This window comes from Procambarus clarkii, chromosome 39, assembly GCF_040958095.1.
Source record: "Procambarus clarkii isolate CNS0578487 chromosome 39, FALCON_Pclarkii_2.0, whole genome shotgun sequence".
In the NCBI taxonomy this organism is placed as follows: domain Eukaryota; kingdom Metazoa; phylum Arthropoda; class Malacostraca; order Decapoda; family Cambaridae; genus Procambarus; species Procambarus clarkii.
In genome coordinates, this window is record NC_091188.1 from 2,828,664 (window position 1) to 2,845,492 (window position 16,829).

Below are 16,829 nucleotides of genomic sequence, written 5' to 3' on the forward strand. Positions count from 1 at the left end.
TCAAAGGCTCACCATTAACCAGACAAACTTGCACCGTTATTCATGCCAAGTAAACCTCGGGCGCTTGAGATTTCTGAGTAAAATTTAACTATTCTAAAAAAATAATAATATTTACACCCTCAGGAAGTAAGAAATAAGCAGTGTGCAGACAGTATGATTCAAAATAGTTATATTTAAATCGTCGTAGCGGCCCGAAGAAGTATACATAAGCCTTGGTAAAATAGTTCACTCGGAAAGCATAAAAGGAACTAAATAAACTAAGGCAGAAAAAAAAACGGAGAAATAAGAACGGCGAACAAGACAGTCAGGCGGAACAACAATGATGAAATGAGGATTACAAGAACTGGAGACAAGGTTAGGGGAACAACAGGTCCCTGAAGACTGTCGTCCAGAGGGGATGACAGGGACGACGACTCTGCATCAACAACGAGCCACAACCGCTCACAGTCACCATATAGATCCAAAGAATAATTTGAGTAAATTAACAAAAAATAGCCAAGTAATCAAATGAACAATTATATGACAAAAAAACTGTCTGCCGGTCTTAACTAATATCCGCGAGAAAACTAGAAAGAAAAATGTCTAAAAAATACGAAGCGAAGCTATGGTAACCTACGACCTTTAGAACATCAGACGAATAGTGGGTACAGACCTGCCTCAGGGGATTCTGACAGGACTGACATTAAAAACGATCTCAAGTATTGTGCCAGTGAAGGTAGAGGAGAATCATATTGTTCAGCATTAAGAGATTTAGTCTTATAATTCGTATTACAAGGCCAACAATGCCTTATAATTAATATTATAAGGCATTATTGGCCTTATAATACTAATCGTTTGACTAACAACATCGTTACAGAAGTGTCACCTGTTGATGCGTGATTAGACCTGCTTTAAGTAATATATATGGAAAAGCATGTGAATACAAACCAGGAAGGCAAATGAAAATCTGTCGACAGACTATACCAGGTGACACAGATACATGTAAAAGAAGCAGTATTATTCTCGTGACGGGCTGAATACCAGTGAAAAGTCTGAGAGGCCTACCTTACCTTGAGGTGCCTTACCTCACCTGAGGCAATTATAGTCTTAAATATCTCTACCTGACACGAGGGAAAATGAGCGTGGAACATGAGCCAAATACACAAACAAGTAATCGAAACAGAACAAATCAAGCATTCTGCAGAAGATCAAAGGAAGCCAAAAAGCAAGAAGGTGAAGGGACAACGACGTATCGGTCCGTCCTGGACCATTCTCAAGTCAATTGCGAATGGTCCAGGACGGACCGAAACGTTGTCGTCCCTTCACCTTCTAGTGTGTGGTCTGGTCAATATACTGTAGCCACGTTATTGTGACTCATCGCCTGCAAAAAGCAAGATATAATAAAAAGGGAGTTTAAAGGCGTCAATAACTAATACGAACACAAAAGCCGCGAGAAGTCAAGAGAACAACAGCATCATCTGGCCGAGGTGTAAAGGAACGCCGGTGTCGGCGCAGCTTCGGGTTGCCCGTGGACCAGAATAGCCAGGTGAGACCGGGGGTTGTTGTGAGACCCGCGCACCTGACACTCCTCTGCTTGTCTGCTTTGCTGCTCGAGGATTTCTTCAGATAGTTTTTGTTTTCCCTCTCGCTCTTTTTAAACTTACTAATTTGCTAGTATGGGACATTATAACCTTCTAAAACACTAATATTATGATGATATTCCACTTGTATCCCTGTCCGTACAAGATTTTCTCTCCCATCAAACTAATTAAAACACAGCATTCCTGCCCCGTTCAGATTAATTCCAAATATAAAAGAATGCAAAATAACAACAAAAAAAAGTTAAAAAGAATTTAGTCAGACAAACACACTCTCACGCAGGCAAAAAAATCACACAACATAACAGAAGCGCAACTCGCCTAAAGGCTGCAGTATCAAAACGTAAATACAAAATTGGTCTGTTTAATCGCAATATTCGGGATAATGTTAAACATTCTGAAAAAACTCAGAGGTAACTCGAACTGTATTGTGGTTACGCTTAAATTAACCATTTGTATAAAAGTTATCACTGCCTTCACTCCTCTGTGTTCATGAGTATGTGAGTGTAATGCTTGATGTATACATTCCCATGTGTATATAATTTTGTGTAGCACTTTTGTATATATTGGAATTTCAGCTGAATGCATGTGTTTTTGTTATTATTTGCATTATTATTATTATGTTAATCGCTTCCTATATTCACTTATTTTTCTAGACGATGAGTCACAATAACGTGGCTGAAGATATGAAGACCTGGGGTCAGATTGACGAAGCAGTTACGCAAGCACTTAAGAACCTGTACATCTTTTCTCAATCTTTGGCGGCTTTGTTTGCAATTGTTAAACAGTTAATGAGCTCCGTAGCACCAGGAGGCTGTTTATAGCAATAACAACAGTTGATTGGCAAGTTTTCATGCTGGTTAACTGTTGAATAAATGTAACCAAAGCCGTCAAACATTGAGGAAAGATGTACACGTTCGTAAGTGCTTTCGTGAATCTGGCCCTAGACCACACACCAGTAGATGAGGAGACGATAATGGTCTCCTGGACCATTATCAAGAATCTATAATATATTAAACGGATCAGATTATAGTAGCCTATCTTTATACTTTGCTGTGTATTGAAATGTCATAAAGTGATGACCAAACCCCAACTCTGAAGATGGAGAAGCGACGCCATTCTTCTGAGTTGCGGTTTGGTTTATCAGCTGCGTAATGAAGCTTGTAATGTTTAAGCACAAAATAGTGTTTTGAAAATTTAATTTTCCCGCTGAATATGTGGCGGGAAAAGCACTCAACGATATTACTTCCGGTATAAATAATTCTGATTATACTTTCCAATTTCCTTTATTCCATTACTTTGTTTTGAAATATGAAAGAATAACCGGCAACAGCCTTGTATTGTCGATATTTGAACACTGGCGGCGATAGATAAATTAAGCATTGGTCAAGATTTTTCAAATAGTGCATATAAATGTTGTTTAAAATCTAGTCTTTCTGTTGCTGAAAACAAAATGGTGATGATATAGAAATCAGCTGGATACCGTTATAGTTGCTAAATCTCATGAAGAAAAATATCTGGGTGTTGTAATTAATGTAGATGCATATATGAGATAGAAATAAAACATCCGATGTTATTCTTCAGCATTATATTGTCCTTGTTAGGCCCCATTTAGATTATGCAATTCGGGTTTGGCCACCGTACTATAATGGATATAAATATGCAGAGGGAAATTCGACTTGAATTTCCCTCTGCATTCAATCGACTTGAGAATGGTCCAGGACGGACCGAAACGTCGTCGTCCCTTCACCTTCTAGTGTGTGGTCTGGTCAACATGCAGAGAGAAAGTTAATATCACTTCTACTAGTAATAGTAGCAGGCATCCATCAGTCTCAGGAGACTATGGAGTTGCTCTCTGGTTGTCGGTCTGGAGTGGCCTCACCAGGGCGCCAAGCCAGGGTAGGTTGATTCGGGGGAGAAGCTGTTACCCAAGCAGCAGGTCTTCCCTCTCCACGTCACCCATGTAGTTTGACTCCACCTTAAATATTAATTATTACCTACTTGGAACCTCAGCCTGGATCATCCACACCCGCCTATATACGTAAAACTTAGAACAAATCCTAAAATATTATTATTATGAAAGCTGAAAATAATTTGTCTTCCTCGGCCTGACAGCTGACTGGACAGCGCTTCGGATTCGTAGTCCTGAGGTTCCGGGTTCGATTCCCGGTGGAGGCAGAAACAATTGGGCAGAGTTTCTTTCACCCTGATGAACCTGTTCACCTAGCAGTAAATAGTTACCTGGGAGTTTGAGAACTGCTACGGGTTGCTTCCTGGGGGGTGTGTAACAAAAAAAGGAGGCCTCGTCGAGGACCGGGCCGCGGGGACGCTAAGCCCCGAAATCATCTCAAGATAACCTCTTTTCAAGCTTAAGTTTTTGGAGTGCTCAAACCAGTTCCCTCCCTCAGCACGTTCCCTTTAATACTTTATTTCATAAGTGTTGTACAAATCTGTCTTTTTTCCCCATATATAATGGTACGTGCACGAATTATTAAATACTTACACGTGTATCTCAACCGGCGTCTCTCTCTGGGAGACACAATTATTACATTATTACCAGAAAAAAATTCAATAACTGAATCCAATATTTGTACATGTATATATAAAACACTAAAAATATATATAATTATAAAATATTTATAATATAACCCCTGACAAAGTATGTAATATAGAAATTTAAGTAATATAAAAATAATTAATATAATAATAATAATTATTTAAATATTAATGTTAACACGTCTAAGATATAGAAAATAAATCAATAAATGGCATTAAAATCTTAATAAAAATATGTTACTTATAAAATGCCTAGTGGACTAGAAGTTTTCTTAAAATACAATTTAAGGGTGACTAATATAAATCCCGTCTCTTCCCTTCTCCATAGAGAACACGAGACGACCTTAACCACAGGAGGAAGAAGGATCACATAATGGCCCAGTACGGTGATGGTCTGAAGAGCCACCAGGGCCATCATGGCGGTAAAGGCCATTATAGACACGAGGTCTATACTGGAAAGATACGAGACTACAAAGTCAGTTATGGCCAAGATAACAGCAAGAAATATAGTCATGATCACAAGAAATATAACCAAGATGATCACGAGAAATATAATCAAGATGATAGCAAGAAATATAGCAAATATAGACACATGAGATATAGCCATGTCCATATGAAATATGGCCAAGATAACCGCAAGAAATATATTCAAGATGCCGACAAGAAATATGGCCAAGATAACAATAAGAAATATGGCCAAGATAACCACAAGAAATATGGCCAAGATAACCAAAAGAAATATGACCAAGATAACCAAAAGAAATATGGCCAAGATGCCCACAAGAAATATGGCCAAGATAACCAAAAGAAATATGACCAAGATAACCAAAAGAAATATGGCCAAGATAACAATAAGAAATATGGCCAAGATGCCCACAAGAAATATGGCCAAGATGCCCACAAGAAATACGGCCAAGATAACCACAAGAAATATGGCCAAGATGCCCACAAGAAATACGGTCAAGATAACCACAAGAAATACGGCCAAGATAACCACAAGAAATATGGCCAAGATAACCACAAGAAATATGGCCAAGATGACCACAAGAAATACGGCCAAGATAACAACAAGAAATATGGTCAAGATAACAATAAGAAATATGGCCAAGATGACCAAAAGAAATATAACCAAGATAACCACAAGAAATATGGTCAAGATAACCACAAGAAATACGGGCAAGATAACCACAAGAAATATGACCAAGATAACCACAAGAAATATGCCCAAGATGCCCACAAGAAATACAGGCAAGATAACCACAAGAAATATGGCCAAGATAACAACAAGAAACATGGCCAAGACGACCACAAGAAATATGACCAAGATAACCACAAGAAATATGGCCAAGATAACCACAAGAAATACGGGCAAGATAACCACAAGAAATATGACCAAGATAACCACAAGAAATATGCCCAAGATGCCCACAAGAAATACAGGCAAGATAACCACAAGAAATATGGCCAAGATAACAACAAGAAACATGGCCAAGACGACCACAAGAAATATGACCAAGATAACCACAAGAAATATGGCCAAGATAACAACAAGAAACATAGTCAAGATACACACATAACATACGTTAAAAATTCCAGTCACTGGCAGCATGATCATGGTTTGAACATTTGTGTTCACCATTTATCACGTTACATCTCAAACCCTCCTCAAGTGACATTATTACACACCAAAACCAAACACTAATCAATTAATTTCATGCGCTATGGTACCCAGAGTACAAAATAATGTCGTAGGATGGACAGTAGCGGCTCAGAAATATCCTCGTTTCCCCTGCGTAGGATGGATAGGTCAGGTAGGTGGTGTGGCTCCGTGCTTTTTAGTACCCTTTATTTTGTACGTGGTGGCAAATCTAGAGAACTGTCTGGGTCACACCGGGATCGCGGCTGCCGGTCGAGCGGGAAAACTTTCGTCGTTCAAGCGTACCTGGGCGGACTTCGATCTCGTGTACTTCCTTGAAGGTAAGCTGCTTGGGCACTCTTGAGTCGGAAGTCGCTCCATGCAGTCTTCAGGGCTCCGGGAGCTGCTTCCGCTTGCTGGCGGCGTAATACCCATCGGTAATACACTACAATTACCCTTGGTCGCTCTCTCCGGTTCCGCCTCAACAGCCACTCGAACTCTTGAGAGCTTCAGGCACATCGACAGACTTTAAGAAAAAAAAGAACCCTTTCGGCTTCATTCATGTATGTAGTGAGGCAGCTCTTGTGCGGCTTTCCTGACGTCTGTGACTCGGGTCTAAGATGCCTCGAGAGACCGCCTTCAAAAGCACTACAGAACTTCGGAAACTTCAAGTCTTTCTAAGAAGACATTCTGATTTTGACTCTTTAACTGTCTCGTGGTATTCATTGTGTGACTACCAAAACATTCTTCAGTATGCACAATGATTCCTCCTCAAATACGGAAGCCTGATCAACAAGGAACATGAGATATATATATATATATATATATATATATATATATATATATATATATATATATATATATATATATATATATCGGGCTTGAGATCAGGAAAACATTTTAAACAGACATGACATTAAGTGTACAATTTTCAGGCCAATAAAGTGTAAATTATATGATGTTGAGTTTGCATTTGCGACAGTTGGATATGCCTTATTAGTGTTAAGCAAGTGATCCTTTATGAAAGCGGGCGCTCTTCGACTTGTGAAAGTAATCATTAATGAATACAGACCATCGTTGATGAGTTTAAGAACACTGTAATGAGTGGAGAAGGTGTTTGATGGTAATAATAACCATGTGTTGAGGACGACTTCGTAGCACTTCACAGCTCATAAGCCGTTTAGAAGATACCGACACATCTCGTAAGTGGATACGTAAGTGTCTATCCTGACACTTTACTACTCTTTATTACTCGAATTTAAAGTAGACACGCAGCTATTTATTCTATATCAGATAACTGTATCACGATCAATAGATCATCTGTAATCTATCTTTTTCCATTCAGCTATATTTATTTATTATTTTCTGTGTGTAAATATAATTGCTCTCGTTACAGAGTTCATAATAATAATTCCTCTTCTGATTCAACCACTTGGGCTGGAGGGCAGAGCGACGGTCTCGCTTCATGCAGGTCAGGCGTTCAATCCCCGACTGTCCAAGTTTTTGGACACCATTCCTTTCCCTCGTCCCATCCCAAATCCTTATCCTGACCGCTTCCAAGTGCTATATAGTCGTAATGGCTTGGCAGTTTCTCCTGAAAATTCCATCCTTCCCTCCTCTTCTTATTTATTTTTATTTTTTTCAATCAAAATAGTTTGTCATCACTGTCTTAAACTTAAGTAATTTCCTTCTTCATAGTTGTGGATTCTGGTTCAAGAACAAACAATAAGGAAAAAGTAATTAAGAAACTCTCTTGTTTATTTTGCTTTCCAGTTTCGATAAGTTGTTTGAGAGATGGGAAAAGCTGTCGTCTTTAATGGTCATTCCTCACCTTGAGTTACAGTGATAATAACTGGCCACAAGAGGTCTTACAGTGATCAGATCTCACCTGTAGTTACAGTGATATTAACTGGTCGCAGGAGTTGTATAGCAGCTTATAGATTTAATCAGATATGAATAAAATAAATGAATTCTAGGTCAGCAATTGCAATAATGTTGGTAATGACCAGCAGTGATAATGTCCACAGTGATAATGTCCTGCAGTGATCAGAGCAAAAAATTATGTTGGCCTCCTCCAGGTCCCTGCTGAAGTAGACTATAGTGGTGTCCTCCTCCAGGTCCCTGCTGAAGTAGACTATAGTCGTGGCCTCCTCCTCCAGGTCCCTGCTGAAGTAGACTATAGTCGTGGCCTCCTCCTCCAGGTCCCTGCTGAAGTAGACTATAGTCGTGGCCTCCTCCTCCAGGTCCCTGCTGAAGTAGACTATAGTAGTGGCCTCCTCCAGGTCCCTGCTGAAGTAGACTATAGTAGTGGCCTCCTCCAGGTCCCTGCTGAAGTAGACTATAGTAGTGGCCTCCTCCAGGTCCCTGCTGAAGTAGACTATAGTAGTGGCCTCCTCCAGGTCCCTGCTGAAGTAGACTATAGTCGTGGCCTCCTCCTCCAGGTCCCTGCTGAAGTAGACTATAGTGGTACCCCCCCTCCCCCCAGGTCCCTAATTTCTCTCGAATTTTGGTATTCAGTATTTTTAATGAGATTTGCAGCTACAATTTGTACTTTTTCTAATACTAACGAAGGAATTGAAAGAACTTGAGTGTTCAGGGATTCATACCTGTATTGCTTAATTACTTTTACAAAAACTTGAAGCTCTGTTTTTTTTTTACACCGTGAACCACTTAGGAAATTAATAGAACAATTGTCGTTATTTAATTGACCTACTTCATTTATGCGTGGCAAAATCTGCAGCAAAATACATTTACTCGTTTAAAACTGCTCGTCGTTTATCTCCTAAAGTTAAAGTATTATAAATTATTATAAAGTTAAAGTATTATAAGTATCGCTCACGATACTTATAATAATTAATAATAAATATTATTTGTTCACATATACACGTGTATTTTCTTGAATATATATACGTAACAAATGCAAAGTGCCAGCTGCAATGCAATCTTGGTGCCACCCACATTGCACGTTTAGTGCCAACTACATTGCAAGAACTTCTTGCCAGGGAAGATGATAGACAAATAGGAGAGCCTTACTTCTCACAGGCCTGAGTTCACTGCTCATCTTACAAGTTGTTTACTTCGATGACAAAAAAGAATTAAAGAACTAGAGTGTACAGAGATCTCGTGCCAATTGCCAGGAATATCTTGTTGGGGTTCTTAGAACGATAACTTTTGTATGTACAGGATTAGATTCCTCCCGTCGGCAGCAGAAGATGGCTCTTCCTGCCAGCAAGAGACGTCGACTCCTTCCTACGGCAGCAGAAGCACGCTCCTTTCTCTAGAAACAGCAACAGATTCTTCCTGCCGGTAGAAGGGACAAGTTCTCTTCCCCCCGCCAGTAGAAGCAAACACCTGCCGTCAGGAAGAGCTCCCGTGGCAGAGGCGTCCTGCTGGCCTGCCAGGTACACACCAACCCTGAGCAAACACAAGCCAAGAGGCAAGTTCGTATGTTTCCCTAAAAATACTTAGAGGAAGCAGCAGCCTGAAAGAGCGGAAGTTTTTCCCTGAGTCACAGAGGCAAGTGTAATGTTTGGGTACATACAACTGCAGCGAGGAAATTACTGGAGGCATAATGTTCACGAAAACCACTTTAATCATCCATCTGGTGTTCTTGGCAGATTGACTTTATGCGATGCTTGGGTTGGTTTGAGACGCTACTGGCGCATTAATCTTTTCATGAGACCTCAGAAGGTACCCAGGGAGCCATGAAGTTTATTATCCCCTCTTGATTCCAGCCACGGGCACAGACGTCCTCCACTCTGTGCCTCTTCCAGGTGCCTCGAGGGAACAGAAAACTCGGGCGCCGTTGTCTTTATAACCAAGCCACGGAGAAATAAACATTAATTACACGGAGCAAACATCACCCGGTGAAGTGTGAGTCAGGCAAACATCGGCTCCTGGGAAATGAAACTAATCTTGCTTTTGCCTTTAGTTATGAGACTATTACTACGCTGCTTCACACCTCCGTGTGATATCTCCTGGGGGCCAGATTCAAGAAGCAGTTACGCAAGTACTTACGAACGTGTACATCTTTCCTTAATCTTTGACGGCTTTGGTTACACTTATTAAACAGTTTACAAGCATGAAAACTTTCTAATCAACTGTTGTTATTGTTATAAACAGCCTCCCGGGGCTTCGGAGCTCATTAACTGTTTAATAAATGTAAACAAAGCCGCCAAAGATTGAGAAAAGATGGACAGGTTCGTAAGTGCTGGCGTAACTGCTTCGTGAAGCTGGCCCCTGGAGTCTGTAAAATGCACTCAACAATTGCAGGAACCATCTCCGATGCATATTACTGCTGACACTTCATAAGAAAGGAATATTAAGCCCAAGATTTAACTCAACAGGACACTTTCTCTCGCAGAAATTGGACAAAGTGCTCACTTAATCTTGTTTATATTTCAACGTGAATTTTGAGTCGTAAAAACTAAGTTTGAAAATACATAAATAACATGTTAATAATATTGTTAATGGTTCTCATAATTAGATATTTACTGGAGTTACAGTACTCGCAAAAATACCGACAACAAATATTGCAGAAAATGTAATAGTTTTCGTGTATTTTTTAAGACATTAAGTCATTATACCGTAGTTGAGAATTAGACATCAAACCCACATTATTGGGAGTCTATTGTTTATGCCATTGTATACAAGGTACATATTTAATAGATGTGGTTGCAGTTCGAGGCTTATTTCCCCAATGCAACAACACTCTACAACTCATTTGTTGCATATATCTCCCACAGGTGTCTATAGAGTGCCTCACACCCTCCCACAGGTGTCTATAGAGTGCCTCACACCCTCCCACAGGTGTCTATAGAGTGCCTCACACCCTCCCACAGGTGTCTATAGAGTGCCTCACACCCTCCCACAGGTGTCTATAGAGTGCCTCACACCCTCCCACAGGTGTCTATAGAGTGCCTCACACCCTCCCACAGGTGTCTATAGAGTGCCTCACACCCTCCCACAGGTGTCTATAGAGTGCCTCACACCCTCCCACAGGTGTCTATAGAGTGCCTCACACCCTCCCACAGGTGTCTATAGAGTGCCTCACACCCTCCCACAGGTGTCTATAGAGTGCCTCACACCCTCCCACAGGTGTCTATAGAGTGCCTCACACCCTCCCACAGGTGTCTATAGAGTGCCTCACACCCTCCCACAGGTGTCTATAGAGTGCCTCACACCCTCCCACAGGTGTCTATAGAGTGCCTCACACCCTCCCACAGGTGTCTATAGAGTGCCTCACACCCTCCCACAGGTGTCTATAGAGTGCCTCACACCCTCCCACAGGTGTCTATAGAGTGCCTCACACCCTCCCACAGGTGTCTATAGAGTGCCTCACACCCTCCCACAGGTGTCTATAGAGTGCCTCACACCCTCCCACAGGTGTCTATAGAGTGCCTCACACCCTCCCACAGGTGTCTATAGAGTGCCTCACACCCTCCCACAGGTGTCTATAGAGTGCCTCACACCCTCCCACAGGTGTCTATAGAGTGCCTCACACCCTCCCACAGGTGTCTATAGAGTGCCTCACACCCTCCCACAGGTGTCTATAGAGTGCCTCACACCCTCCCACAGGTGTCTATAGAGTGCCTCACACCCTCCCACAGGTGTCTATAGAGTGCCTCACACCCTCCCACAGGTGTCTATAGAGTGCCTCACACCCTCCCACAGGTGTCTATAGAGTGCCTCACACCCTCCCACAGGTGTCTATAGAGTGCCTCACACCCTCCCACAGGTGTCTATAGAGTGCCTCACACCCTCCCACAGGTGTCTATAGAGTGCCTCACACCCTCCCACAGGTGTCTATAGAGTGCCTCACACCCTCCCACAGGTGTCTATAGAGTGCCTCACACCCTCCCACAGGTGTCTATAGAGTGCCTCACACCCTCCCACAGGTGTCTATAGAGTGCCTCACACCCTCCCACAGGTGTCTATAGAGTGCCTCACACCCTCCCACAGGTGTCTATAGAGTGCCTCACACCCTCCCACAGGTGTCTATAGAGTGCCTCACACCCTCCCACAGGTGTCTATAGAGTGCCTCACACCCTCCCACAGGTGTCTATAGAGTGCCTCACACCCTCCCACAGGTGTCTATAGAGTGCCTCACACCCTCCCACAGGTGTCTATAGAGTGCCTCACACCCTCCCACAGGTGTCTATAGAGTGCCTCACACCCTCCCACAGGTGTCTATAGAGTGCCTCACACCCTCCCACAGGTGTCTATAGAGTGCCTCACACCCTCCCACAGGTGTCTATAGAGTGCCTCACACCCTCCCACAGGTGTCTATAGAGTGCCTCACACCCTCCCACAGGTGTCTATAGAGTGCCTCACACCCTCCCACAGGTGTCTATAGAGTGCCTCACACCCTCCCACAGGTGTCTATAGAGTGCCTCACACCCTCCCACAGGTGTCTATAGAGTGCCTCACACCCTCCCACAGGTGTCTATAGAGTGCCTCACACCCTCCCACAGGTGTCTATAGAGTGCCTCACACCCTCCCACAGGTGTCTATAGAGTGCCTCACACCCTCCCACAGGTGTCTATAGAGTGCCTCACACCCTCCCACAGGTGTCTATAGAGTGCCTCACACCCTCCCACAGGTGTCTATAGAGTGCCTCACACCCTCCCACAGGTGTCTATAGAGTGCCTCACACCCTCCCACAGGTGTCTATAGAGTGCCTCACACCCTCCCACAGGTGTCTATAGAGTGCCTCACACCCTCCCACAGGTGTCTATAGAGTGCCTCACACCCCGCATACTCAGCAGTATGTCAGAATTAAATACAAAAAAATCTTCTTCCGTAAAATAAACTAAAAAAAAACAGGAACCAAAACCAAGTAATTTTGTAATGTATCATGTAGTCAAGGACCACTTGTCTTGCTTTGATGGCAACCGATGAATTTCCTGATTACAGTTTATCAGAGTATATATATTGAAATTTCTCAGCACTTGTCTTGCTTTGATGGCAACCGAGGAATTTCTTGATTACAGTTTATCAGAGTATATATATTGAAATTTCTCAGCATACCTTATATATCGTTCAATAGTCAGGCGATGAGTCAGAATAACGTGGCTGAAGTATGTTGGCCAGACCACACGCTAGAAAGTGAAAGGACGACGACGTTTCGGTCCGTCCTGGACCATTCTCAAGTCGATTCGACTTGAATCGACTTGAGAATGGTCCAGGACGGACCGAAACGTCGTCGTCCCTTCACTTTCTAGTATGTGGTCTGGTCAACATCACTCAATAGTCCTTGTCACTCTTTAATTACAACGTTTATGTCGCTGAGTATATCCTTTCTAGAGTTTAGTATACTCACGTGGTATACCCTTGCTATCATTTAGTATTAAAATTATATATCTCAGTATGCCATTGATATCGCTAAATTTGCCATTTCTATCGTTATATATACGTTTTGTATCGTTAAGTAGGCGTATCATTATACTAAGTATATCATGTATTTCGCTCAGTGTATCTCGATTAATTTACCATATCCATATTATATTCAAGTATGCGTATCGCTAAGTATATCCTTTCAATTATTCAGTATACACGTAAAATTTATTCTGCTCGTTATGTCATACACAATGCTCAGTATACTATACATAATGCTCAGTATATTAATGATATAGCTTTGTCTACAATTCATATACTTTAGTACACTACTTAAATCGATTACAATGCCAATTACAGACCTAAATGCTTAATTAAAATCGAATATAATACCAATTAAAGGGTTCAATACCCCATTATTATCACCCCAGTATATGATTATATCAAGTCTTACTGAAGCTTGAAGTAAGACTTATCATGCAAGAATGACACATACAAAATAGACTTTCGTGACCTGGAAGTCTCTGCTTGCATTAATGGTAAAGGAGCAACGGGACCAAAATACCGCTTTTGACAACACTCTTGGCTTTAATACGTGTCTACGGGCTCACCATAGCCCGTGCTACTTGGAACTTTGTTCCAGGTAGCGAATCTTTAACAACAACAACAACAATATGTGTCATGTTATAACTTCGGCTTCCGAGGTGTGTGTGTGTGTACTCCCCTAGTTGTGCTTGCAGGGGTTGTGCTAAGGCTCTTGGGTCCCGCCTCTCAACTGTCAATCAGCTGGTGTACAGGTTCCTGAGCCTACTGGGCTCTATCATATCTACATTTGAAACTGTGTATGGAGTCAACCTCCAACACATCACTGCCTAATGCATTCCATTTGTTAACTACTCTGACACTGAAAAATTCTTTCTAATGTCTTTGTGGCTCATTTGGGTACTAAGTTTAAACCTGTGTCCCCTTGTTCGTGGTAAACCCGTGTTAAAGAGTTTGTCTTTGTCCACCCTGCCAATTCTTTTGTGTGTGTCTGTGCATATATATATATATATATATATATATATATATATATATATATATATATATATATATATATATATATATATATATATATATATATATATATATATATATTGTGACGATAATCTCCTTCAAGAGATTGAGCCTGCTCTTCCCTCCAAAATTACGTCTTCACAATTATATAAAAAGACTATGGAAGAAATGTCCAACAACGACAACAACACCAGCAAGGCTTGCAAGGGTGAGCAGAAACGTATGCAGCCCGCCACCTGTTCGGACCCAAATCACCAAACTACCCGTTGATCGCTACGGCTCCGCTGATTGGTCGCCGGTCTGGCTGCACCTGCACTCGCCCCCCAATACTACCCGATGTCTGGGGTCGCCCCAACATCAGTCTTCAGAATGTTCCGTGCTTTCGTAGCCAGCACACCTCCCAGCTAGACTCTAGAGTGTACTGAGAGAGGTGGTGGCTTTAAGCCAATATTCCAGCACCTCCCACTTACTGTTGTATTGCACTTCTTGTTATTTTGCCTTAACGTAACTTTTCATTTTGTCATTTAAGAATTCTTATTATTTTGATTCATTGATTTTATTATAAGAATTTGTTTGTGCATTATTTTCATGTTTTGATTTATTTAACGTCATTAAAATTTCATTGTTAAAGTTTTACTTGTGTTTTGTGTGTCTTCTCCTTACCTTACCACAGACGAAGTTCCAGTTTTTCTATTTTTTTTATAACTATGTGACGAGGCCATACCCCTAGCCTTAAACAGCCGAACACCAACGCGTTACCGTCACAAGTTTTATGGGGGCCTGTCCTAGGAGCCTCACTCAGGTACTGGTGCCAAGTGGTAATTTATGGTAAGCGTATTTAACTCTGTTAACGTAGCTTTACTATTTTTCATTCAATTTCATTTTTTATAAGGTGCGGTGTATTGTGCATTACGAGAGTAACATATAGTGAAGGTGAGACAACTTTGGATTACGTGGTGACTGTAGGCCGCAGTCATACTCTTAATTGGTCATCTCTCCCTCCTTGTTATTACTCGTATTTACCATCTATGTCCCTTGAATATTTCTCATTCTGACAGATCATCATATTGGTACCCTGGTACTGTGGTCTGCCCCGGGTCAAGAGTACCCAATCTTCTGCAATCTGACTGTAGGAGGACAAAGAGGGCCATAGTTCCTCTAGCTCGAACTTTAGTTGCTGAATTGGGACCTCAGCAGCGGTTCTCGTCACCAGTTGACACCTCGCACCCCTACACGTCAGTCAGAGATGATGATACATACAACGGTAGGGAATTAGCTTATTTTTTCAGAGCACAAAAGTTCGCTAATTCTGTAAGTATCATATTAAATTCAGTGGGAAAAACTTGCTTTATGTCCTATAGAGACTTGGCAAGGTATGCCTACATCCTTGGACTACCAATTTTACTTTTGAAGCATTTAACTGTTTCATTTGTTTTCGAAACTTTGTTTCATTTGTTAGTAGGATTTTCTTGCCCTTATTCTCTTACATGAGTACCGGGTACAAGATTTCCTGCGCCCTTGATTTAATTTAATCATTTAATATCTTTCACTTAACGTTAATTGTTAAAGATCACACAGGATAGGTACCAGTTGCCACGTTGTCCTGTTTCTGACATTTCATTATTGAACATTCGTGTACCTTTATTTGCTAATTTCACCATGTTTCGTCTCCAAACTTTCCGTGCAAATCCAGCAGGTGAAATAGGGACTTTGAGTCGTGCCAAGAGGACTGAACTACAAACTCTTGCACATGAGTATCAACTAGAAGTTCCCTACCAAGCCAACAAAAATGACCTACACAACCTGTTGCTGGATTACTATTTAGAGCAAGGTAAGATAGACTCTGAAACTCATGAAACTTACTATATTGCAGATAAAACTGACTTGGCAACGATGAAACTTAAACTAGAGCTGGCCAAGATTGAACGTGAGCAGCAAAGGGAAGCCCTCGAACAACAAGAACGAGCTGCTGCCATACGAAGAGAAGAACAAGAACGAGAAATCACCCTCAGAGAACGTGAAGCTGCTTTGAGAAGAGAAGAACACGAACGTGGACTCGCCCTCCAGGAACGTGAGGTTGCACTACTCCAGGAGCGGGAACGAGTACAGCTTGAAACACTCCAGGAGCGGGAACGAGTACAGCTTGAAACCAAACGACGAGAGTTGGAGATGCAACGCGAACATGACAAGCAACAAGCAACTCTGGCTCTAGAGTGTCGTCAACGTGAAATCGCCCTGGAAACTTCACACTTCACTCAACGCCAGCAAGCTACTGCAAATCTTCCCGTCAGTTTTAATATATCACATGCAAGTAAGTTAATGCCATCCTTTGTAGAAGCAGAAGTTGATGTGTTCTTTACCACCTTTGAAACCCTTGCTAATCAACTCAGTTGGCCTGTCGACCAATGGGCCACACTTCTCAGAGTCCATCTTACAGGTAGAGCTGCAGTCACACTCAGTACTTTGGCGTCTGAGAATGACTACTACACTCTGAAACAAGCAGTGTTGGACGCCTACCTCCTCTCTACTGAGAGTTATAGAAGGAAATTCCGTGACCACCTGAAGGCAAGTACCACTACCTTCCTCGAGTTTGCTAACACGAAACGGAGGTATTTCATGAAATGGCTGGAAGCAGCACATGTCTCTACTTTTACAGAACTCGTGAACCT

General features: G+C 41.8%; 1 protein-coding gene across 1 annotated transcript; it reads left to right on the forward strand.

Annotated features, from left to right (window-relative positions):
- The first annotated feature begins 4 nt into the window (after positions 1-4).
- On the forward strand, positions 5-6,728 carry LOC123753531 (uncharacterized). The gene is made up of 2 exons (XM_045735500.2): positions 5-1,525; positions 4,462-6,728. Exon 2 carries the CDS (start codon positions 4,507-4,509, stop codon positions 5,833-5,835), a length of 1,329 nt encoding a protein of 442 aa, XP_045591456.1. The 5' UTR covers positions 5-1,525; positions 4,462-4,506; the 3' UTR covers positions 5,836-6,728.
- Positions 6,729-16,829: the final 10,101 nt, after the last annotated feature.

What these genes read in the sequence shown, in the direction of transcription:
- LOC123753531 (XM_045735500.2), top strand. Translation starts at nt 4,507, where the DNA reads ATGGCCCAGTACGGTGATGGTCTGAAGAGCCACCAGGGCCATCATGGC.